The sequence below is a fragment of the Haemorhous mexicanus genome, chromosome 6 (genome assembly GCF_027477595.1).
Source record: "Haemorhous mexicanus isolate bHaeMex1 chromosome 6, bHaeMex1.pri, whole genome shotgun sequence".
In the NCBI taxonomy this organism is placed as follows: Eukaryota; Metazoa; Chordata; class Aves; order Passeriformes; family Fringillidae; genus Haemorhous; species Haemorhous mexicanus.
The window spans coordinates 1,290,702-1,315,933 of record NC_082346.1 but is presented as its reverse complement, the minus strand read 5'-3'; the positions used below and the strand labels follow the sequence as shown (position 1 = coordinate 1,315,933).

General features: G+C 44.0%; 1 protein-coding gene across 5 annotated transcripts in view; it reads left to right on the top strand.

Annotated features, from left to right (window-relative positions):
* MICAL2 (microtubule associated monooxygenase, calponin and LIM domain containing 2) overlaps positions 1-25,232 on the top strand; it is a 127,753-nt gene that overhangs the window by 22,302 nt on the left and 80,219 nt on the right. For all 5 annotated transcript variants that reach the window (XM_059848279.1, XM_059848278.1, XM_059848280.1 and 2 more), the window contains exons 2-5: positions 3,014-3,365; positions 22,466-22,673; positions 23,300-23,416; positions 24,408-24,509. In XM_059848279.1, coding sequence (XP_059704262.1) covers positions 3,102-3,365; positions 22,466-22,673; positions 23,300-23,416; positions 24,408-24,509 — 691 coding nt within the window. In that variant the 5' untranslated portion in view covers positions 3,014-3,101. The remainder of the gene's footprint in view (positions 1-3,013; positions 3,366-22,465; positions 22,674-23,299; positions 23,417-24,407; positions 24,510-25,232) is intronic.

Below are 25,232 nucleotides of genomic sequence, written 5' to 3'. Positions count from 1 at the left end.
TGAAAACTCCTGACTCTTTCCAGAGCCCCAACACAGCTTGGCCCTGCTTGGCCAAAGAGTGAAAACAATTCACATGAAACCAATGGAACAATCTCCAACCACATTCCAAGGGAGCAAAACACCGGAGAGGCAAATGAGATAAGAATTGTTTTCCTTTTCTCTGAGGCTTCTCAGCTTCCCAGGAGAAAATCCTGGGTGAAGGGGGTTTTTAGAGAATGTGACTGGCACCACAGAGGAGAGTGGGTCTGGCTGCCACTCCTCCCTCAGCGACGTTTCGCTGCCGTGCTCCCCGAGAAGCCACTCGTGATTATTTTGAGAGAAAAGCAAAATTAATACTTTCACTTCTCTGTTAGAGGAATATCTCAGGCAAGTATTAAAGTTGGGTACAGTAAGTGTTTAGCCATGATTTTAAGTATTTTTTTTTTTTAGTGGGCCTCAAATGCTGAGGCGCATGCACACCAAGCTGTTCAATCCTCATGGTAGCACCTTGTGCTGTGTTGGGTGGTTGTTCCCTGCCTTTCCCGTGGAACTTTTGGATCTGTTGGTCCTTTTTGGACCAGCCTAAACCCTTTGTGTAGCTCTGCATTCCCAAAGCCAGCACCGGTGAGGAGAATGCTGAGCATCCCTCGCACCTGTGTGGTGTTTTTGGGGTGCTCCGTGGCAGGAAGGAAATGATGAATTTCCTCCATGTCCTTAGCAGGCTAATTTATTACTTTATGGTATTATATTAGAAGGCTAATTTATTATTTTATGGTATTATATTAGAAGGTTAATTTGTTATTTTATGGTATTATATTAGAAGGCTAATTTATTATTTTATGGTATTATATTATATTAAAGAATGCTGTATTAAAGAATACTAAACTATACTAAAGAATAGAGAAAGGATACTTACAGAAGGCTTAACAAGATGCTAAAGAAAAACTTGACTTTCTCCAGAGTCCTGACACAGCTGGACCAAGATTGGTCATTAAGTAAAAACAATTCACATGTTGGGTAAACAATCTCCAACCACATTCTAAAGCAGCAGAACACAGGAGAAGCAAATCAGGTGGTTATTGTTTTCATTTTTCTCTGAGGCTTCTCAGGAGAAGAAATCCTAGCCAAGAAATTTTTCAGGAGGTGTGATGGTAACACAGGTGCCGTGGGCTGGCAGAGGCAGGCTCCCTCCTGCTGCCACGCAGCTCCTGGGGCTTTGCTCAGCAATCCCCCAGGGCTCCAAGCTGGGAAAGTGCACCATGTCCTGAGCCCCTTCTGGGGCAGTGGGAGTTCATGGCACTCAGCTGCTTGAAAAATTAGATCTTCCAAAAGCGGGGCGTGTAAGACGTTTGTGCTTTACCTCTGTAAAGGAGGGCATGAAATGTACGATAAATGAAGTATTCAGAGGAGAAAATAAAAATTTCCTGACTTGTTCTTGGCACCAAACATTTAATCATGACATTTGGTCTTAGAAAATGTACAAACTCTCAACATTGCCAATTCATTTTACCCACAAACCCACAACAGACTGATGATGTGCATACAAAGGTTATTTATTTTGAGCACAGACAGGGAATGTGAGTATTCCAAATGCTTCCTTATATCTCCCTGTGGGAGCTCTTTAATAAGTTGCATAATATTTTTCTGTATTAGAGGATGGTAAGATAGACATGGTGGGTCTCTTTTTTACTTAAGTACACTGGTTATGTTTTCTTTTTTCTTCTTTGAGGGAAATGCAAGCAGAGAATGAATAGTTTGTGAACAGTGTTAGACTGAGAAGCATGACTTCAAAGGCCTTTCTAACAATTTATTCTGAAACTATCAGCCAACAGATGACATTCCAAGTAAAATAACTAATTATGTGGGAAGTTAGGCAAGCATTGATTTAGTTTTTGGTTTCTTGGACGGGCAGATAATTCTTTAATAACAAGAAAAAGAATACATGACTTAAATATCTGAACTTGAGTCCAGGTAAACCATCTTCTGGGGACAAGTTTTTACATAACCTGTAAGAATATTCTTGGAAAATGTGAAAGCCACTTGGATACTTTCTGTGGACCTTGGCTGACTCTAAGATGCTCCCCATTAGAGATGAAGAGCAAGGTTAAAGAAGGATAAAGGGAGTGCCCCAATGAAATATTTTAGTTCTTTGAAACTTGTGTTAATTTAGAATAGCATTGCTCTTGCAGAATGTAAGGGGATTTATCTGGAATATCAGGCACAGTCTGACAGTAATCATGTTACTAGGAAAAGCCAGTGGGGCTTAGCAGGCCAAACATCATTACTTTATATCATCAGCACATGACAAGGTGAGGCTCCAAACACATAACTTCAGCATGGAACATGTGGAGACGTGGAGATAAAATTCCTTTCTATGTGCTGGAGCACCAAACCCTCCCTCATTTTGGCAAGAGTGTCAGGAAAAGGGGGGCTCTCTGTGATTACTTGTTTTCTGGTTCCTTCAGTTCTGGTGTAACTTGTGATGATGTTTCTGCTTAGCCTGTTTTGTGCTTTTGCCTGTGGCAAATGATTGTGCCAGTTCTAAATTGCTCTGGGTAAGCTGCACCCTTGGCCCTAACTTGTGCAACAGCAAAAAAAAAAAAAAAAATCCATCAAACCATGTTGACTTTTGGCTGCAGGTTTCATGAATTCTGGAGACCAAAATATCACTTGCTGTTACATAAATTCTGCTTGGGGAAAAAAATCTGGGCTTTTGGGGTTTGTACATCAGTTATCTAGGACTGAAGAAAAAAAATAAAAAAAATAAAATCCTCAAGCTCTCAGTGAAGCTGATTCTTCTTGTAGCAGTAGGTTTGAGTTAGCAGGGGTTTTATAACAGTCTGTGAGTGTAAGTCATGACAGCAGGAGTGTGTTATGTTTGTTTGTGACACTTGGGTATTGCTGCTAGCTTTTTGGGCCTGCTTGTCTGGTCACTGTATGCTGGGGTTTTATGTTCATATTGTGTGTGCAATTTGTGGATTTAATTCTATCATGCAGAACCTGCTTTAACATGACCTGTGTTTGTCTTTTCTAGGAATAACATGTGTGGAAGTACTTGCTATTGTTGATCACCTGTACCCCAGCACAGGAGCTCCAGCCTAATCATTCTTTGCTCTCAGAACATGGAGGAAAATGATGATGAAAAATACAATCAAGCTGGCCAGGTATTTGAAAACTTTGTACAAGCATCAACCTGCAAAGGCACCATTCAGGCCTTCAACATTCTCACCCGCCAACTTGACTTGGATCCTTTGGACAACAGGAACTTTTACAGCAAACTGAAATCAAGAGTGACCACATGGAAGGCCAAGGCTTTGTGGAACAAGCTTGATAAGAGGGCGAGTCACAAAGAGTATAAACGTGGGAAGTCTTGTATGAACACTAAGGTAAGTGGAATTCGCTTTTGGATTTCATTGGGAATTTTTAAACTGGTTTTTCTGCAGAAGCAAGGTTTCTGCCATCACACACAGTGTGTCTGTTCAGTAACCCTTCCTTTAATATGCTGAAACTGGTTATTGACTGTTTTGGACAAATTTTAAGGTGTTTTTCTTCTGAAAGTTCAGTGGAAACTCACAGTATATGAGAGTGAGCCTTAAAGCATCCTGTTTTCCAGTCTGTCTCAGACTTTGTCCTTTTTATACCTCATCACCAAACAGGTGTAAGATGCAAACTTCTGGAGAAACAGGCTGCATTCATTACAGACTCTCAAGAACTACTTGAAATGGGTTCAAGTACTACTTGAAATGGGTTTGCAAGGTACAAACTGTGACACATTCAGGCTCCTCAGCTTTGTGCATGCTGTGTGAGACCAGGGCTGGCCAAATGTGTTTCAGCAGCAGTTCCCAAGCTGCTCTCTGAAGGTGCTGCTTGGAGATCTGGGGATCTGTCTCTGTCACCTGGCATTGGCTCCAGTTGCTGTACAACAGCAAAAGACAATCCTGCTCTGTTTCTGGATTGAAGCCCTTTCCTGGTAGTGCTTTTTTCACAGGCAGAATGTGGGTAATTGCTCTGTGGTAGTTGCTGAGGGAGATGCTCTGCTTGGCTGTGGAGAGGACAGGAAATTATCTTTTCACAGAGCATGCACTACATGTTTTGATAGAGTGCACCACTGAGCACTCTAAATCTTGCTGATGTAAATCTTGCTGACAAAACTGTACAAAGTACTCCTGCCAGCTGTTTCATCTGGCTATCACAGAATATTTCTCCTAGCTTTATCCCAAGAGCAGTTCATTCATTTACTGCCAAATGGTGGCTAAATGTTGCCCCTAGAAGGGTAACTTTTAAAAAGCTACTTGACTATATAGAGGTAGAACAGAGAGGTGGGGCATACTGGGGTATAACAAGACACCAAAATGTGAAGGGTTTTGTAATTAAAGCTATCACTGAAGTGTTCTTTCATGGACTCAGTAGACTGGTAGTGTTGAAAGTCTCTTTCTTCTGGTTTGCATCATTGACTGAAGCTTCTCAAAAGCATGAGTGAGAACCCCAAGTTGCCTTCAGTACACAGAGAGTCCTCTGGTTTTATTCACTTTTCATAAGCTCTCAATGATTATTGATGTTTTTTAAGGTCATAAGGGTCCTTAATATAGTTTTTTTTAGTAAAGGAGTGTCATTGCAGCTATTTGCACTGTGTTCCTGGCAGGCTCTGTTTTTCTCCTCTCCTTTTTCCCTTCATTTCCCTTTTGACCTGTGCTTCCTTCCTCCCTTTTTGCTCTTTGGAAAAGCCTTTGAACATAGGTCATGGAGCATCTTTGTGATGAAAACAGACAGGAAAGGGAAAGAATGAGAGTGTCTGATGATTAACAAATTCTAGGAAATATTCTGCATGCACCTCGCCGTACACACACAGCCCCAAGTCCAAATTTCTGTGGTGGTAAGTTTGAGGAAGTGTTTGCAACACAAAGAAGCAGTTTTAAGACCCATGTTGAATGTAAAAATTAAGTCTTCTCTAAAATGGTGGCATTGCAAAGCCAAGGCTTTGTTCTGTAAACTTCCTAAGCAAAGCAATTAGTATTTATTTTGTGAAAAGACTCGTGGAAATGGGTTGGTGCATAAAATATATAGGCTGTGTAATGCTTTGCAATGTTGCCAAGGAGGAAGCCAATCAACACCTTCCCCAGTGTTGAAAGTATGGTATTACTGCCCCTTGAGATGAAAGATTTATTTTTAGTGGCATGGTGTAAGTATTTGCAGAAATTAATGGCCATTTCTACGATGCACATAGGACCAACTTGCAAATGTCTGCATGTCAAGAGTGTGGGTACAGATATTCTGTGAAATGCTTGGGGATGTTCATCATGAGCCTGGCCTGTGCCCAGAGCTGCACTTGAGTGTGTCATTGCTGATTTAACGAGGGAAACATGAATCTTCAGATGGCTGGCAATGAGAGCAGCAGCCACAGTCAGTGAGCTCGGAGGGGATACCTACCAAACACTCCTGGGCTGTGAATCACAGGCTGTGCAGAGCCTATCTGTGCCTGGCCCTGCAGCAGGGGAGGCTGCTGTGCTGGGAGGGGAGCATTGGTGGGCTCTGACAGCCCCACTCACAGCTAAGGGGTTCTCAGAAATGCTGCCAGCCCAGCCAGTGCAGACAGGTCAGGCTGCAGCATGCACAGCACCCTTCCCTCCAGTGCCAGTGGTGATTTTAGCTTTGTGTCCTACTCTGTGCTGTTGGCAGTGGTGGAACAGGAGCTCCCAGCTGCACCCTGGCCAGTGCAGATGGAGGTTTTAGCTTTGTGTCCTACTCTGTGCTCTTTGCAGTGGTGGAACAGGAGCTCCCAGCTGCACCCTGGCCAGTGCAAATGGAGATTTCAGCTTTGTGTCCTACTCTGAGCTGTTGGCAGGGGTGGAACAGGAGCTCCCAGCTGCACCCTGGCCAGTGCAAATGGTGATTTCAGCTTTGTCTCTTACTCTGAGCTCTTTGCAGGGGTGGAACAGGAGCTCCCAGCTGCACCTTGGCCAGTGCCAATGGTGATTTTAGCTTTGTGTCCTACTCTGAGCTGTTGGCAGGGGTGGAACAGGAGCTCCCAGCTGCACCTTGGCCAGTGCCAATGGTGATTTTAGCTTTGTGTCCTACTCTGAGCTGTTGGCAGGGGTGGAACAGGAGCTCCCAGCTGCACCCTGGCCAGTGCCAATGGTGATTTCAGCTTTGTGTCCTACTCTGAGCTGTTGGCAGGGGTGGAACAGGAGCTCCCAGCTGCACCCTGGCCAGTGCCAATGGTGATTTTAGCTTTGTGTCCTACTCTGTGCTCTTTGCAGTGGTGGAACAGGAGCTCCCAGCTGCACCCTGGCCAGTGCCAATGGTGATTTCAGCTTTGTGTCCTACTCTGAGCTGTTGGCAGGGGTGGAACAGGAGCTCCCAGCTGCACCCTGGCCAGTGCAGATGGTGATTTCAGCTTTGTCTCTTACTCTGTGCTCTTTGCAGGGGTGGAACAGGAGCTCCCAGCTGCACCCTGGCCAGTGCAAATGGTGATTTCAGCTTTGTGTCCTACTCTGAGCTGTTGGCAGGGGTAGAACAGGAGCTCCCAGCTACACCCTGGCCAGTGCAAATGGTGATTTTAGCTTTGTGTCCTACTCTGTGCTGTTTGCAGTGGTGGAACAGGAGCTCCAGCTGCACCCTGACCAGTGCAAATGGTGATTTTAGCTTTGTGTCCTACTCTGAGCTGTTGGCAGTGGTGGAACAGGAGCTCCCAGCTGCACCCTGGCCAGTGCAAATGGTGATTTTAGCTTTGTCTCTTACTCTGAGCTCTTTGCAGTGGTGGAACAGGAGCTCCCAGCTGCACCCTGGCCAGTGCAAATGGTGATTTCAGCTTTGTGTCCTACTCTGTGCTGTTGGCAGGGGTGGAACAGGAGCTCCCAGCTGCACCCTGGCCAGTGCAAATGGAGATTTTAGCTTTGTGTCCTACTCTGAGCTGTTTGCAGTGGTGGAACAGGAGCTCCCAGCTGCACCCTGGCCAGTGCAAATGGTGATTTTAGCTTTGTGTCCTACTCTGAGCTGTTTGCAGGGGTGGAACAGGAGCTCCCAGCTGCACCCTGGCCAGTGGAAATGGAGATTTTAGCTTTGTGTCCTACTCTGAGCTGTTTGCAGGGGTGGAACAGGAGCTCCCAGCTGCACCCTGGCCAGTGCAGATGGTGATTTTAGCTTTGTCTCTTACTGTGTGCTCTTTGCAGTGGTGGAACAGGAGCTCCCAGCTGCACCCTGGCCAGTGCAGATGGTGATTTTAGCTTTGTGTCCTACTCTGTGCTGTTGGCAGTGGTGGAACAGGAGCTCCCAGCTGCACCCTGGCCAGTGCAGATGGTGATTTTAGCTTTGTCTCTTACTGTGTGCTCTTTGCAGTGGTGGAACAGGAGCTCCCAGCTGCACCCTGGCCAGTGCAGATGGTGATTTTAGCTTTGTGTCCTACTCTGTGCTCTTTGCAGTGGTGGAACAGGAGCTCCCAGCTGCACCCTGGCCAGTGCAAATGGTGATTTCAGCTTTGTCTCTTACTCTGTGCTCTTTGCAGTGGTGGAACAGGAGCTCCCAGCTGCACCCTGGCCAGTGCAGATGGTGATTTTAGCTTTGTCTCTTACTGTGTGCTCTTTGCAGGGGTGGAACAGGAGCTCCCAGCTGCACCCTGGCAGCTGTGCCCTCACCTCCATGGGACTGCAGGAGCAGATCTGCCCAAAGTAAAAACCCTGCTTTAACAAGCAGGATCACAACTTGGGCAATGAGCTAAGTGGATTTTTGCAGTTGCAGCTTTGTAAACAGAGCCAAGGTTGCTAGTAGGCATCATTAAAAAAAAATACATGACTTCAAGGCTTTAGATGAGCTTGTGGCCTTGAATGCTGTAGATGAGCCTGCAGCTCATGGTTCTTAGCTATGGCTTTGCAATCTTCCCAATCTTGGAGGAGATAGAGAAGATGCAGTTGGGTTCTAAATGACTCACAGGAGGTTTGTTGGGGGTTTTTTTTGTTGGTTTTTATTTGGTTTTGGTTTTTTTTTTTTTTTTGTTTTTTGGGGTTTTTTAAAACAAAATGAAAATCTGCCGCCTCATCCCAAAACTGCTGGGTTGTTGTTTTGGTTTGTTTGTCTTTGTTTTTTTTTTTTCTTTTTTTGCATGGTATTTAAGAGCTGAATGCTGTGCTTGTTGATTTTTGTTCTTGTAAACTCTTCAGCCACACTTGAGTTACTCATTGCAATATACACAAGTTTTATACATACAGAACGTTGCACTCCAGCTAAATAACAATAATCCTGTGTCTTAACTGCTCTCCAAGAACATTGCCAAATATGGCTTTCAAAGTTTCTACAATGATACAGTTTTAAGCTGGATGAATAAAACTGGTTGAGCAATTTTCGAGAAGTTCAAACCCACTGCTATTTCAGAGTTGTCTTACTGGGAGCATTATTTTCCCTGAATTCTTTGTAGGAAAAAAAAGCAAAACAACCTGCCCCGAAATAAAGCCAGAGTGCTGTAGAAAGACATGAACAGAACTGGGGCAGAAATGAACTTCCTGAAACTGTAGGAGTCTGCCTGTATGAGTGTTAAATCTTCACAAAACATAAACTTCCTTCAGTCTTGAACTTCTAAGTTCAAAATTTGTTTCTGGAGCTGGCACCTGCCTAGTTCACTAGCATTAGAGAGAAACAAAAGTTTGTACTAACCAGGCAAAACTGTAGATATCACACTGCTTTTTTGCAAATATGTGCAGAAAAAGCACAATTTTTTTATGCTTACAAAATTTCTCTCTGGTTTTCATCTTCTACTGATTAATGCAGAGGAGCATGGTTGGACTCTGAAGCGATTATTTGTTTCTTCAGGGGATGAGGCTGGGCAATCAAAGAACATTAAAAGTTTAATGCATGTTGTTCCCCATGTTAGCAGTTTGAATATCAGTGTAAATTTTTGAACGTGTAGAACATCATGCAGTAATGAACAGGAATATATCCAGCTAGTGTTGGTATATTCACTAGCCAGTGTGAGTATATTCACTAGCCAGTGTGAGTATATTCACTAGCCAGTGTTAGTATATTCTTTAGCCTTTTTAAGACATCTGTGAATGTTGCCTCTCTGTATGGAGCAGATCCATTACTTGCTCTTGATTTACATTTACTTTCAGTTTACCTGTGTAAATGATAGGGATATGTGCATGCACATACAAATGAGGCTCCCTGTGATGTTTGAGATGGGTGTGAATGTGTATCAGGGGGTAGCACCTGGCTCATGCTGTGCACCCAAAATTCAGGCTCTCCCATGCTTCAGGGGAGCAGAAATTTCTGCACATGGAAACATGCCAGGCTAACTCTGGGAGGGGGTGTTGGTTCTCTGAAGCATGCAAACATGGTGTTGCCTTCCCCTTCAAAGGTGCATGCTGGTTTTGCAAAATACATGCTTACACTTGAAAACTAAGAAAACTTTGCTTGAAGTGCTACTGTGTAATTAGCAGCTGCCTTGGTGGACTCTGCCATTTCTCTCTGAATGTCTGAGTTTTGGAACAAGTTCCTGGGTGCAGCTTTGTCTTCTGAGCATTGTCTGTATTTTGGACCCCACCTTGGGCACAGTTCCTTGTACAGTCTGAGCTGCTGTTTTGAGGCTGAACAATATTAGCATAAAGCAAGGAAATAAAATTAAGCTAAGAAGTTTTGAAAGCTGTGCATTTAGAACCATACATATGTGCATTTGTGGGTATATGTGGAATCAAATAAAACCCTAAAAAACAAATTCAGTGATCTTAAAGTCTGTTGTGGAATCATTTAGGTTAGAAAAGGCCTCTAAGACTGAGTCCAGCTGGTTGAGCCATCACCACTAATCGTGGTCCTCAGATGCCTCTCTTTTACTCATTCCTGAACTCAACCTTTCAAATCTTGTTTTACAATAGACAAGGTTTCCTTTCAAAAACTCCTGTTGGGAGACTTATTGCAAGAGAATGACTGTAAAATTGTTTTTGACCATGTTTCCAGGACTTACATGAGGATGGAGTGGCTCTTTGTGGTACTGTCCTGTGCTGTCAGTCTGACCAGGACTCGGTGCCAGCTGTGTCCCTGCTGCAGAGAGGGCTCCATGGTGCTGCTTTATCCAGCACAGCAGTACAGAGAGCCTGTGGCTTTGGGGGAGCTGGGCCAGGCTGTGAGTCAGCAGAGGAGGAGCCCTAGGTCAGAGCTGGCCTTGGAGGTTTTCTGACTGAACCCCAGCCACGTCTCCCCATTCTAACCCCACTGGTGTACCTGTGAGCAGTAAAATGGGGCATGGTCTTTATCTGCAAACCCCTTCCCCTCCTTTTCACATTGGCTCCATGTCTGAAGACTGCCAGATGAAGGCCTTGGGAGTTAACAAACCTTACTTTGCTGGTGCTGTCCTTCCCAGAGAGCTGAGAAGGGGAGAGGAGCTCCTGGTGTGGCCGGGTGCTGCCGCGCTCCGTGGCCGTAGGCAGCAGGAGCAGAGGGTGCCAGGTCTCTCTGCTTGTTGTTGGGTACAAAGTGCCTTCCTTCCAGTCCCCAGCTGTTTACAAACATCCCATTCTGCAGCCTTGCCCACGTCTTCCTCTTCCCACCTTCCTCTGTCCTGCTGAGCAAATACTCTTCTCTTAATTAAGCACATCATCCGACGTGTGTGAACCTGCAGGTGAAGTGGCCACATTTCCTGCCCAGGTGCTGGTTTGTTGGTCCTTCAGAGGCTGTGGGGATTTTCAGCCAGGTTCTCCAGTGCTCCACATACCAGTACAGAAACCAGTGAGTTTGAGTGTTCAGCTGACCTGACTGATTGTATCCCTCAAGACAAACATTTGGTTTTTAATTGAGTAATTGAATTGTAAGATGAAAGAAGGCAAAGCCAGTTATGCTCCAACGGAAAAAATATCCATATTATTATGAGAACTTTAACCTCTTTACTCTTATAAAGAGTAAATACCCATCCCTTTTGCCAGCTTTACTCATTTCTTCAAAATAATTATTGGAATGGGGAGATTTCCAAACCTGATAATCAGGGTTTATAATGAACACACCAAACTTGTTGCAGATATATTAGATAGTGTTGCTAGCTTGCTTATTTTAATAAAAAAGCATTCCTGTGGAGTCCACAAAACTTGAACTAGTCAGCCAGAAGATGACTGCCAAGTTAGGAAGCTGAGTGAATGAAAGGTTGTGGCTTTTTACAAAGAGCCATTCAGCTGCTTTGTGTGTGTGTGTGTGTGTTTTCTTTAAAAAAACAAACAAACAGTGCTTGGATGGTAGAATCTAGAAACTGTCGAGGTTTTTGGGAATATTGAAGGCCACGTGTTCTACTGACATTTTAAGTGGCACCTAGGTGTGTCTGGTGTACTTGAAAGATGAGCTGTTCATCTTGATATTGGTGCTTCTTTGCTTTTGCCTTTTAGGACAGGGATTCTAAAGCCTTGCACCAGATTTCCATTGTAGAATTATTTTTAAGGATTTCAATAAGCTGCTTCTATTTCAAAGCTCTAGAAAACATGGGACCAGTGAGGATGAGTGGCAAGGAAGAAGGTTTGCTTGGGAAGAGTGGAGAAGCAGTAAATCACCTATGAACACACAGTTGTTGAACACTGCATTCAGTCATTTCTCAAGGATTTTTAGAGAGGGGATAGGGAGAAGCTGGGGTGATGACAGGACACACAGCAGACAGTTCTTTGAAAACAAAGCAAAGTATTTGACTCTTTGTGATGGGAGATTGGGCCAAATTACATCAGCAAAAGCAAATGTTTGGCATGTGATTTGATAATGAAATCACTTTATTTCCATTATCCTGGAGACACTTCCACAAACACACAGTTTTTCAGCTTTATCAGCTATGAAAAGCAATGAAGCCTGGCCAAAGCAGAGCAATCAGACAGGCTAGATAAGACATTTTAGGCATGTGGAATTTAAATTTTTTTTGGCTTGGAAGGTAACAGTAGCTTTACATCTGTATTTTGACAGACCTGAGCTGTTTCTCTGTCCCTCACGTAATGGCTTTGCAAGTAATGGAGAGAAGGAAGCTGTCCCACCCTGACCTGGTTTCCTAGATGTTTTATGGAGATTCCCACAGGGAGTGACACGCAGTTACTTTCACACAAACCACCACTATTGTCACCACAAGTGGCTTGATGAGGTCTGAGTGAAGCAGAAGGTTACCTCGGGGTGTGTTCCCATGCCCCTGGCTCTGCAGGGCTTTGGGGTTGGGGTCTTTGAAGCACCAGGGCTGTGTCCATCCACCAGGAAGGCTGGTGTGGGGGCAAGGGGTGGTCCAGGGCAGGATGCTTTGCTGGGTTGGGTCTTCCTCCTGCCTTCCAGGAGAGCCATGTGGCTGTAAAGGGGATGGTGCCAAAGGTGGCCCCGAGGGGTTTGTTATTAGCCACGCTTCCAGCCTCGCTCTGGAAATGTTTGTGTACTGATAAGGGAGGAAATACAGAACTTTTGCTACCAAGAAGTGATTGAACACTTGGCTGCTAAACCCCAGATTTCAGACAATAAGGCAATTTCCTGTCTTCTGCAGCTGAGGTCCTTCCCGAGGTTCCCATGTCTGCCCTGAGAGCAGCGGGTTTGGGGATGTGGTTGCTCTCTTTCTGCTGACAAACAAAATTCTGCATAATCTGCTGTTCAGGCCTCAGTGCAGACAGCTTTGAATATTCTTTTCGTAGTATGCAAAATATCACAGTTCTGAGATGCCATACAAGAAGAGAAAATGTAAAATATATCAGTAGAAGATTATTTTGGAAGCAAACAAGACAATTTCTATTTGTGTTTTCTCTCTAAAAAGCCATAATATTGATGGCATTAATGATGAAAAAAGAAGTTTAGCTGGTATCTGTTGAAAAGAAAAAGTAGAAATTCCCTTTTAATGCCCTTGGCTTAATTTGCTTTATTTTCTCTGCTACACTCTTTAGAGGGGGGTTATTTTTTGTCAGATGGTTCTTGAAATTTCCACATTCCCTAACAAGTCTGCCCTTACATAATTTGTTTCTACAAGCAACCAGGTTTCTGCAAACAGTTTGCATCTCAGGTCTCTGGGATATTTGTGTCTTAACCTGGGATCAACAGGGTAAAATTGCTAGAAGCTACTCGGAGATTATGAACCTTCCAGTAGAAGAGTGTAACACTCAGAGAAAATTTGGAATATGCTGCAGAAAGTTGTCTGGTGCTTATGAGGACCCACACATCCAGCCGCCTCCTTAGTGCAGGTGAAGCCCCAGCTAAAATATTCTGGCAGATGAAGTGGAGCAAGTCCAGAGCAGAGCAGCAGGAATGGTCAGAGCTCAGCAGAGGAGGCTTCAGCACCTTCACCTCATCCGTGCTAGGGAAGGGCCAAGGGGAGCACCACGGGAGTGCTTGGAGTGCCCAGCCACACAGAGCTGCTGTGGCATTTCTCCTTCTGTCTCTTGGCATCTTGCTGATGCTGATAGATCAGCCTCTGATTAGCTTTTCATAGTTTGCCTTTTGCCCTGGCCATTTGCTGCTCCTGAAGAGCAGCTCGTGTTTTTCCAGGGGCACACTGCTGCTAGTTGACAAAGCAGCCAAGAGACACCTCCTGACCTGTCTTGCACCACTCTCTGGATTTGTTCATCTGCCTGAGATGCTGTCTGAGCAGAAACCGTGTGCTTCTGCCCCGCTGGGAGTTTGCCTCGTGCTGTTTCCTTCTCCTGCCCCTTGGAAAGGTTTGTGAGAGCAGCTCTGAGCAAGTGCTCCTTCCTCCTGCTCCTGTCCTGCCTGCACTCTGCCTGCCGTGCTTGCAGGATTTACAGGTCAGATACAACAGCTGCTCCGGGGGAGGTTGCAGCTCAGCTCAGAAGGCATTGCAGGAGATGGCAGCGAGCTTCCTGCCAGGACTCCACACCCACAGCAGCCAGCACAAGTTATGCAGATCAGCAGGCACTCACTGGAAGGCACAGACATTTCTCTGGGGTTTCTGCTCCTCTCTTTCTCTCTTACCTGTGCTTTAGCAAGGTAGGAAACAGTGGGTAGGCTAGGCTGGGGAGCCCTTGGTGGCTGGTGGGGCTGCTGCCATGGTTCTGCACGCCCTGCCTGCCTGCAGGCACCTGGCCTAGGAGGTCAGCCCAGGTACAGCCCTGATGGTGGCAGAACAAGCGTGGCAGGTGCCTCCATCTGCATTTCACCCAGCCTGGAATGTGAAAACAGACTCATTAACAGGTGTAAATAAACTCTGGTCTTCTGTGTGTGTTTGTCTCCCTTCTGTTGTGTTGGATGTTGGTGTAAAAGAGCTCTTGCACCTCGTGATGTGCCATTTGCTGCCAAAGCTTGTTTCCAGCTCTCTGCCCCTCTTTTTGAAGCGTGCTGCTTTTTATATTTTTTCACCGTTTTATATTTATTTTTTGAGATTCTTTCCCTCAGTAATAAGGGTTATTATGTACCACCCTTGTTTTCAACAAAAAAGGTTTTGGAAATAAGAGCTAGAAGTGCTGAAATTTAGCTTCCACTGTGTGATGTGCTGCCAGCAGCCTGGTTTGTGGGTTCTGTGAGTGCTGTTAACTTTCCCTGCTATCAGAAGCCTTCTTAAAAATGTGCTAAAGGTAAATATTTTTAATTCTGGTTGTTTGAACAATTCGAGTCTGTCTTGCTTGCTGGCACTTTTGGATGCTGTGTTACTAAGAAGTGCTGGTTGGTAATTCCTGGTGTTCTCAAATTGTAAGAACAAGTGTCAAAAGTAAAGGCATTGTCTACCTGTGGTAAACTGGTTTGTGCAAGCGACCAGGGAAACCAGAAAAAAAATCAGATTATCACTCTTTTTGGAGCTGTATTTAGATTTACTAGTTAAATGTCTGTGAGTGTCAGCAGTGGAAATGCAGTGGCTTTGAAGGCTGCATGATGAGCTGGAATAAAGAAAAGGACCTCAAGAGCCCAGAACTGTTGCCTTCTGGTACTGTATTGCACTTGGAGCTCATCTATAGCTGTTGTACACTGCTATACATTCTGCTTAGGAGAGTTAAGAATGAGAGGATTAAATGAACAAGATCTTTAAAACTAAATAAAATTTTAAAATCTGGATTCTGACTCAGACCTGATGTCTCTATCTATATGAGCTCATTTACTCAGGACTGGCTTCTAAAAGCCACGTCTTCAATGGGTGTTGGTAAGCAATTCACCTAAGAGAAAAGTGAATTTTAGAGTGTATTTTGAAATATTCTGTGAGATACTCTCAAAGTAAGTTAATACCCCACTTAGTTGAAAAAGCCAGTTTCCAAGTGGAAGCTCAGCTTGTTCATTAGGTTGTTGTGGTGTTTGGTTAAAAGTTCCAGGTTTCTCTGTAGATGGGCCAGACTGGAGCAACAGGGGGGTATTTTTAAAGCATGTTACCAAGCTCTTGCTGTGACAAAGCCATGGTTGTTGACCAACCTGCCTGCATGCTTGAGATGCCATAGAGCATGAGAAATCCTTTCCTCCTTTGCTGGCTGCCCAGCAAAGCCCCTGCCCCTGGAAAGCACGGATGGCATTAACCATTTTCTCCCCGTCCCTGCTCCCAGAGCTCCCCAGACTCCTGCCTTGGTCTCTGCTATGCACAGAGGTGAGGCTCTTGAAGCCTTTGTGCCTTTATCTCTCTCCATCAGCTTTTGTTTCTGCATGAATTCTTTGTTCTGTGGTTTTGTTTAGGGCTCCTTGTGCTGAGTTTTTAGAGTAGCCTCAGAGCACTATCTCAGAGTGACAGGCCAGGTACTTCCATGCTGCCAGCCTTGTTCATGGCTGGGATAGTCAGGCAACATTCTTTCCGCAGGGTTTATCTTGTTTTCATTTTGATTGTTTAAGCAGCTGGCCAAAAAAAGAAAAGAAAGCAATCTCTTCTGGGTTTTGGGTGTGGGCTTGTTCTTTTTTTCTTCCCTGTGTTTTGATTACAATGAAAGGCAGGTAAGAAAACAGCAAACACACTTAATTCCAAAGGATGTTGGAGGGCTTATTTTGTGCTTTATTTGAGGTGATTTTTGGATTAAAGCACTTGCCAGGTTTCTGGTGGATATGTTTACTGAAATGTGTGTAACATTTTTTTGTTAGTAACGTCTAGGTTTTTTGGATAACTCTAACTGGTGCAGGGCAACAGAAAGTTTCCAGGCATACTTTGCTGTATTATGACTGTCAATTGCAATTTTTTCAAGAAGTATTTTTGCATATTGTTCTAAAAGATTTGGGATCAGATTGAAATACAACAAATGCCACCTGAGAGAGTTCTTCAGAAAAGCTCCCAAGTCCTGACAGCTCTGATGCATCGTGGAAGGCACTCTTGACCTCCTAACACCCTGAGTGCACACAGCCCCTCTTTAATGTGTGGCATAGCAGAATATGAGTTACAGACGTCCTTCATACCATTGTCTTCATTTCAAACTATGGAAAGAGCTTTTTTTTAATACACAGATCTAATATTAGTACATACATCCATGTGACAGAGAGGATGGATGGACAAGTGTGTCCAAATACATCCAGGAAAAATGCAGGCACGCACTTTTTTCCTTGCAGAAGCTTATCTTCCAAAAAAGAGCAAAAAATCCCAGTAAAGATGAGCCAGATGAATGCAATAAATGTGCTAATGTTTCACTTCTGGCATTTTGACTCAATAAAACAGGAGGGCAGTAAAGATAGATCCTCTGATCCCTGGATTGTGCTGCGTCCAGCTGCGAGTGCAGCAGCTGCTGGGCACGGGGCTGGCAAAGAGCTGTGGCCAAAGTCACCCTGGGTTGGGTGGCCTCAATCCATGGTACACTCTTGGAGGGGAAAAAAAATAAACCTGTGGCTCCATTCATGCCAATCCCTGATCTGGGAGGGGACAAAACTGCACATTTCTGAGCTGCTCAGCTGGGAGTCCAAAGGGTAAAATGCTGGAGGGGTTTAAAGCAGAAGTGGGCTCATAGTGAAGTGCTGAATACATGCATGGGTTTTGCTGCTGTTAGGGCTGTGTGAGCCTTGCTGTTCCCAGGTACCTCTGAACTTCCCCAACAGTGGTGTTTATGTGGTGCTCTCCAAAAATGCCTGTTCAGCAAGATCCAGCTAGTCTTAATAATATTTTAAGGTAGATTTTTAGACCTATCTGTAGTGTATTTAAGAAGTGTCCACATAACCCTTTGGAGAGTTAAGATTTCTCATTAAAATACATCTAAATGAATATTATTTTTGTCAAATGACATGTTTTTTAACCTTGCTAATTCTATAAGGAGCTCATAAAACAGTACAAGAGAGAAAAATACCCTTTTAAAGATTACATAATCTTTGTAGTCAAGTTTAATTACTCCTAGGCCTTCTCCCCCCCTTTCTTGGGGGAGAAGATGGAAGAATTGATTTTTATTAAAGACAAAGCTTCAGCCTGTGACATTTTTAGTGTTGTCTGAAGTGGCATGTGGATTTTCATTTTTCAGTGTCTTCCACGATGATGTTTCCAACTTTAAATGGATTGTTCAGTGGGTTCAGGGTGCCTCTGGCTGCAGCGTTGTATCCGTGGCTGTCAGTGGATTTGTGTCCTGAAATCTGGGGCTGCAAATGGGAGATGAACTGTAAGTCAGTAAGTCAGGGATGTCCTGCTGAGCAGTCCTGTTTTTGCCAGGAGCATTTTCATGTCTAGTGAAGGGGATGGCCTGGGAAGCATGGTGGTGGAGAAGGCTCCTGGTGGCCGTCTGCCTTCGCTGCTGGTGCAGCTGTTTTCTCTGGAGCCCTTCCAGGGAATGGCTGCTGCTGTTCCAGAAAATGTGTTGGTTTGTGCCTGTCTCCTGTTGCAGCACATGAAGCCCCATCATCACGAGGCACTTGTCCCAATCCATGTGGGATGTGACCCTCTGTAGCCAGCCCTGTTGGTGCTTGGTGCACCCCTGTCACTCTGGGTGTTGCCAAAGCCCTGGGTCAGTGTGGAAGCTGTCTTCTCTCGTGGTCCCAGACCTGCTGGCCATGGAAATGAATGTTTGCCATGGCAGAGCAGAGCACTGTCCCTCCGTGTCCTGCAGGCAGAGCCTCCTGTGGCTGGGTGGGGAGCGCACAGCTGCTGAGGACACCTGTGGTGGTGAGGATCAGGGGCTTTGGGGAAAGCCAGCCCTTTCTGCTCCTTTCTGGGAGCGTGATCCAGGCCTGTAGTTCGACTTCCAGTTGATGGTTTGGCTGAAGGCAGTTCACTTACCTGGGTTTTGCTGTTTTTCCATCATTTCCACTGCAGAGCAGCAGTGATGCTGCTGGCTTGGCATGCCATAGGACAGTGAAGGGTGTGCCTGTGTCTGTCCAGCTGTTGTTGAGTTGGAGGCTAAAAATAATCCCCTTTTTTTCACCTCCAAACCAGCTGAAAGGCAGAAATGAGGAAATCTTGGATTCCTGGAGTGATGGAAGCTTCTGTCTTCATCCCAAGGACACACAGGGAGTGGGTCATCATTTAACACCCCTTTATTTTCCCAGATGAATTTAATATTTGGGTACCTTGGACAGGAGAGGAGTGAGGGGTTTAGAGTGGGCTGGCAGCAGTGGGGAAATGCACTGGGCCACAACAGGATTTGTCTGCTCTTAGCTATGCCAAGAGATGCTGTTTGTTACATCTCCCACCCCCGTGCTACTGCTAGCTGGCAGATTCCTTGAGCATCTAAATGCTGAGAGCTAATGGTTTTTGTTAATTTTTCAAGGTCATGGATTCAGTCTTTCAGTTACAATGGATGAGATTTTTGTGACTGGGTTGTTGTGGAGTGTTATGTTGAGGTAGGGGGTTTTTTTGGTATTTTTTGTTGGTGTTGTGGGGATGTTTTGTTTGTTTGTTTGGGTTTTTTTGTTAAACACAGTGGTGGTGTTCAGCTGTTTAACTGCATGTGGCTTTTCCACAATGCAGGTGCCTGGATTCACAGGCTGCTGATTTAATAGTGGGGGGAAAGAGGGATTGCAAGAGGCCTCTGCATTGTATCCTCTCCCTTTCCTTGCCTCCTATTTTGAGTCATATATTTGTACATTATCTACAGGAGATCATATCAAAATCCTGTGCCTGGCACAGAAGCCATTCTGCTATTGGAGAGGTGACTTGTGCTGCCATTTAGCTCAGCACTGGGAACATTTCCTGGAGATTTTCAAGGCTCTGCCATTCCTAAACATACTCAGAGAGAAAAAGTAGCATTTCTTAGTCAGACTGACCCTTGGGTGGAATCAAGCTTATGAGACTTACCAAATGCTCTGTGTGTTCATATGGGTAAATATAAGTGGAAATTTCTGATACGTTCAAATCACACAAGGAAGAAATCAGTGAAGTTCTGCTCTGTTTCTGCCTGAAGATAAATGATGCACTGTGTACTGTGCTTGGTTGTAGTGTGGGACAAGATTTATGCAGAAACAATCATCTTTTAGGGAATAGTACAATACTTTTTAACAGTATCATAGAAACAGACTATTTACTCAGCAACTTGAATAAACACCTTTTATAAAATATGCATGGGCTTATTAGTGTTTTATTGTGAGGTGCAAAAATGTCCATGCTTTGCTTATTAAGTATGAATTTAAACTGAAATAGTCCCAAGTTAGTCACTAGGCAGTTATTACTGGCCTGGAAACTTACATTAGTCTCATTCAATGGGAATTTTGTAACCCATATTCTCTCTGTAATTTGGCCTTAACATAGGTGCTGTTCTTGGGGAATGTGTAAAATTCAACGAAGCTTCTCTTTTGACAGAAAATATTCACATCTACAGCTGCAGGCAGAAGATCAGCCATTTGCACTAAGAGGGTTTAACCAAGAAAAATGTCTTCTCTCAGTATTATCATCTTGCACTAGCATGGAATACTCTCAGTAGTAACACAAGATGTTACATCCAACACGAAACTGATTCTTCAGGCAGGTCACAGAAGTCTGGTCATGATCTTGTTCTTTCATAAGCTGCCCTGTAAAATTAAACAAGACTTTCTCCCTTCATTTCCAGCTTGAGCAAGAAATATGCAAAAGCTCTTTGTCTGTTCTTTTCAGCAAGTGTTACTTGGGATAATTTGTAGGAGATGCTTTGAAAAGTCCAGTTGTCCTTCAGCTTTGTGGGGGATGATCTGGCACTGTTAAAAGGCAGCTGATGTGTGAATGGTGATGGGGATGTCAAGAAGCTGTTGGCATTTGTTCCTTCGGGATTGATTGTTTGAGACTCCCTTATGTGATGCCAGCTGTCATGATTTGTGTTAAATTGCACGAAATTAGTTCCAAAAGCAGGCCCTGATGAGCCAGGAGACTGGGCTAACAGGAGGGGGGAATAAATCCATGCAAAGTTCCTTCTAGTCTGGCTGCAGGAAGGTTTCTTCTGGGAGTCTCTTGGCAAGCAGACCACCAGGGAGTGGCATGGGCCCTTCCCTTGCTCAGTAGAGATAGGAACACAAACGTAGCAAGAATTACTTTTGCAAGGATTTTGTACTGGTTTTGACCCCAGAAGTTTGAAAATTTAGATGAAGAAGTGCCAAGAGTAAGTTCTACACCAGCAGGAAGTGTTCTCAATAAATCATAGAACAAATAGCTCTGAGATGTAGATAAATGTGTTTCTGGAGGTAACCACGGGTGGTGGCAAACATGCAGCCATTTTTCATGGTGTCACTATGCAATTATGAAGATTCTTTGTCAATGTGATAGGGGGAGGGAACAGGGCAGAATCCTCCTTAAAATGCTAACAAAGTGTGTTGCAAAGCACCAGGAGGAAGGAAGGGTTTTCTGTGTGGGTTTTGTTACTTGGCAGGGTCTGCTATGACTAAATCTCCAAAGACTGCTGTTTCTTTTTATTTTTTATTCTCTTTAAAGTTGCATTTATTTGTGTCCAATACAGCTTGTATTGGAAAAAAACCAGCCTCACCTTATCAGCCCATGTATGGGCTTTGTTTGTAAAATGTTTCTAACTGCCTGCTCAACATGACTGGAAGCTGTGAGGGCTCAGTGGAGGCACTCACTTGTCAGAGCTCAGGGTTCCCATGCTAATCACAAGAAGCATGTGCAGAAAGTCTGACCCAGATCCAGCAGTGATCCTCTTCAGCTAGGCTACGTGTGCCCTCTGTTATTCTTCCTTTATATTGTTACATCTGTTGATTTTTTTTTTTTTAAATATTCATCATGCAGTGAGCAGTGTTCTTCTGAAACTGTAAATTAAATGTGTTCTTTTAAGAGGAACAAAGCCAAGTGGCTAAGGCAACAGCCTGACTTTAATATCCCTGGTTAACAAAACACTTGCCTAAAGCGAAGCCAAAGCACCTCACAGGAGTTTTTCTTTCAATGGGAATTTATTAGAATTATTTATTAAATTGAAAAAAGACATTTTTGCACTTCTATGATTTGGGTTGGACAAAAGTCAGCACCAGATACTTTTTGCTCAAGTTGTTAGATCTGAAAACAAATGATGACCAAACCAAAATAAATAAATGACTCTACTTTCTGAAATTGCAATGTAATGGGAACCAGACTGGAATCCAGCAGATAGAGCCTGTGCTTGCTTTGGGACTGCAGTCAGTGTCTGGCTCTGTGTGTGGGACACACAGCAGCGTGTCTGGCCTCTGACACAAAGCTCTTGGGTTGGCAGCACGGCCCAGCTGGGCTGTGCTGCAGCTCTCCCATCCTCCCAGACCCACCTTAGCTCTCCCTGCTCCAGCCACAGCAGAGCTGGAACTCACAGCAGGCATTTTGTGAAATCTGGGGGGGGTTGGAGGAGTGGGGGGGGTCGTAGGAGGTATGCAACAACAGCATTGTCCAGCTATAAAACTGTTTATAATCAGATTTTAGTAATCAGGCAGGGAAATGTAAGCACTAGATATGCTTAGGGTTTAATTAGTTTCCTTTCTGGAAATCCTTTGCTGGTTGGTCTGTGAAAAATTACAGCTGTCAACTAAAATTTGAGCAGGAATCCTCTGTAATTGTTTTGGAAGAGATTCTTCCAAGGGTGCCCAAACTTAGATTTAAGCTTTTGAAGTGTGATTTTCCTGAAAGTGAGGATGTTTAGCGCTGGGTGAAATGGAAGAGGACAGGATGGGTTCCCTGGCCCTGGCAGAGGAGGGTGAGTCTGCTGAGTTCCCCTGGCATGTCCTCCTTAGATCAGTAGGTGAACCAGGCTGTTACATCCGCCCTCACTCGAAAGAGAGTAGCTAATAGCTAAGGCTACTGGCTTATCATAGGTTTGTTCAACAAATCTAGTAAATGTACACCCATTTCCTCTTTAAAATAAAAAAAGCCTGCACTAAGACCACTTATTTCCTTTCCCCTCCCTTTTACACCACTGTAATGCTGTTGAGAAACAGCTGCAAGCACTTGAGAAATGCTAAATGAGGGTTAGAAATGTGCAAGCAGATGCTCAAAAATGTTCAGCTTTTTGCTGTTTTTTCTTTTACTTCTCTTCATCAAATGCTTTTGTGTCTGCATTAAGCACAGTTTATCCTCTTTTTTACATTTTACAACACCACATTGGAAAAATTTCCATTGATTTAAGTAAATTACTTGTTTGTGCTCTCAGCAGTGCAAGTCCAGTTGTATTTCAAGTCCTACCAATAGAGTGAGTTGGAAACTGTGTGGAAGCAATCCAAAGCCCTGTGTCACACTCCTCCTTTTCTCTGCCAGTGTTTAATTATTGGAGGTGGCCCCTGTGGCCTGCGGACTGCCATAGAGCTTGCCTTCCTGGGAGCCAAGGTTGTCGTTGTGGAGAAGCGGGACACCTTCTCCAGGAACAATGTGCTGCATCTCTGGCCCTTTACCATCCACGACCTGCGGGGACTGGGAGCAAAGAAGTTTTATGGGAAGTTCTGTGCAGGATCTATAGATCACATCAGTAAGTATCTGAGGGCGCTGCTTGGATAAGGGGTTTCCAGGATCAGAAGATTGGTGGGGACATTCCTGGTGTGGCAGAAAGTTCATCTGCCTTAACCATGTGCCAGTGCATGCGTGCACACAGAGAGGAGAAAAAGTGGTCTTGTTTAAGCAAGGTGGAAATAGAACAAGTTGCTCTTATGGAGCAGATCTTCTTGTTACTCTGGTAAGGTTAAACACCAGGCTTTGATTATGAGGTATGAAGAATATTGATATTTCCTCCAGTATGTTGAAGGTAGATGCAAATACCAGAGTGGACTATTTTACAGGGAAATATACTGTAAAATTTTGTATTCTAAAATATGCTGGTTAGCAGATCTTTTAAATATCATCAAGAGGCAAACCTCTACAAAAGCATTCTAAGAAACTCAACTGAAATGAGCTTTGCCAACAAGATTGTGCTGCAAGAGGAAAAGGAGGCGGAAGAGAACAACATCCTGTGGTGGTTGCTATGTTTGCATTCATTACAGTATGGGAAATAGAAATGCCACACTCTTGTGTTAACAGTGAATTTCAGTTCTCCAGCAGGCTGGTGGCAGCTGGGATTGCTCACTTATCAAACTCATCTTTGTCACCTGCTCTCCACAGGTATTCGACAGCTTCAGCTCATCCTCTTCAAAGTTGCACTTATCCTTGGAGTGGAAATCCACGTGAACCTGGAGTTCGTGAAAGTCGTGGAGCCTCCTGAAGATCAGGAAAACCAAAGTATTGTTTATCATATTACATTCTGCTCACAGCAGCTTCTCTTTGTGCCAGGTGTTACGTGAAGCTGTACAAGGCAGTCAAACACTGTTTAAAGAAATAAAGAGTGTTTTGCCCTTCTTACTCAGCCAGCCTTGTTCTGTGCAGTTACAGGCGTGATGAGTATCAGTGTGACAGAGCACTGGTAAATCTTAGAACACAGCCCAGGTTGGGAAGCTGAGGTTTTGCACTATGCCTTCTGGCATGTGTTTGAGGCTTTGTAGGGAGTCTGGTGTGGCTTCTCGGGATCTTCTTGCAAAAACAGATTTTGATTGATAATGTAAATATTGAGGATGGATGGAGTGCCCAGGGTTTTGTTTTTGCGTGCACATTTGATATAACTCCCACTGGCACACAGAGTCCTATCAGCATTCTTATGCAAGATTTTTAAACAATAGAAAAAGATTTCTAATTCTCTGGGTTTTTTTAATATTACTTTTTTGGATGTAGTATCGCTAAAATATTTTAAAATTTTAATTAAAACTCTGTGGTATCTCTTCAAAGGGTCATACAGTGACAGCAGAACAGGTGTATTAGTTTAAGAAATTAAAGTATATATAATTTTAAAACATGGGCAGTACAAACACTTCCATATAATGAGCTTTGTAAAAAGAATAAATTTAGCTTTGTGAGTATGCTTCCCTTTAATTTCTGTTTAGAAGACAATTAAAAGCACTGATGATGGAATGCTATTTTTCCTCTTTTAGTAGCCAGCTCTTCCTTGCAGTAGCCACATGTACATACTGTTCTGGTAAGGTGGCTGTGGGTTATTTCTGTGAGAATCAAGTGCTTGAGCCTCTTCTTGTGGTGTGGCTCTGAGAGGAAGCTACTGCATTAGGTGATCCAGAGAATGAGAATTGCACCCTTTATCTTTATCAGTGCCCTTTCCTCAGACTCTGAAATCACTTCTCTGCTGTAATACTGAAGAATTAATAAATGTTATTTGTGTTTTCAGAGATGGGTTGGAGAGCTGAATTCCTCCCCATGGATCACCCTCTGTCAGAGTATGAATTTGATGTTATCATTGGTGCAGATGGCCGCAGGAACACCTTGGAAGGTGGGTGAATGTGTTTTTAGCCTTATTACTGGTCTTTAGGGTACCTTGAAAGATCTGAAAGCCAGAGCAAAGAAAAAAACAAAGCAGCAGGTCACCTTTCAATCCACAGCAGTCTGTGTGAAAGCTGTTGTTTTGCGTGGTGCCTTTTGGGTTTGTTGTTAAGTCATAGCTCAAAGTGAAGGACATTTAATGCCATTACTGCTTCTGAGCTCGGTGCATTTGCACTGCCTGCAGAATGCATTGTGGTGCCATTGGGCTTGCTTCAAGGTTAAGTAATTATAGGATGATTTAACTTGAAGGAAGCTGACAAGATATAGGTCAGGAATGGCACAGCCTTTGCTGTTGTGCTGTGAATTTGCCCTGTGTGCTTGAACTCGTGACCAAAAGGTGACTGCCAGGTATTTAATGACAGCAACAGAGGCTTTGCTTCTTTGTAAATGAGACTGAACGGCAGAAGCAGCTCCTTTAGGAACAATAGCAAAAGATAATGAATAGCTCTAAGGGTTGTGGGAGTAGAGGGTGTGAATGTTTCCTGAGCTTGAGTCACTGCTGAGGATTCAGACCACCTGAGCTGTGTTTCTTAGAGAGACACTGGCTCGGCCGCTCCTGCATCACAGGAACAAACCTTTTACTTAATTATATATTTCCCTTTTAACTCTAATTATATCCAAGCTAGTTCCCATTCTCTAAGTACACGTTTTCCTTTTTTTTTATTGGCTTCAT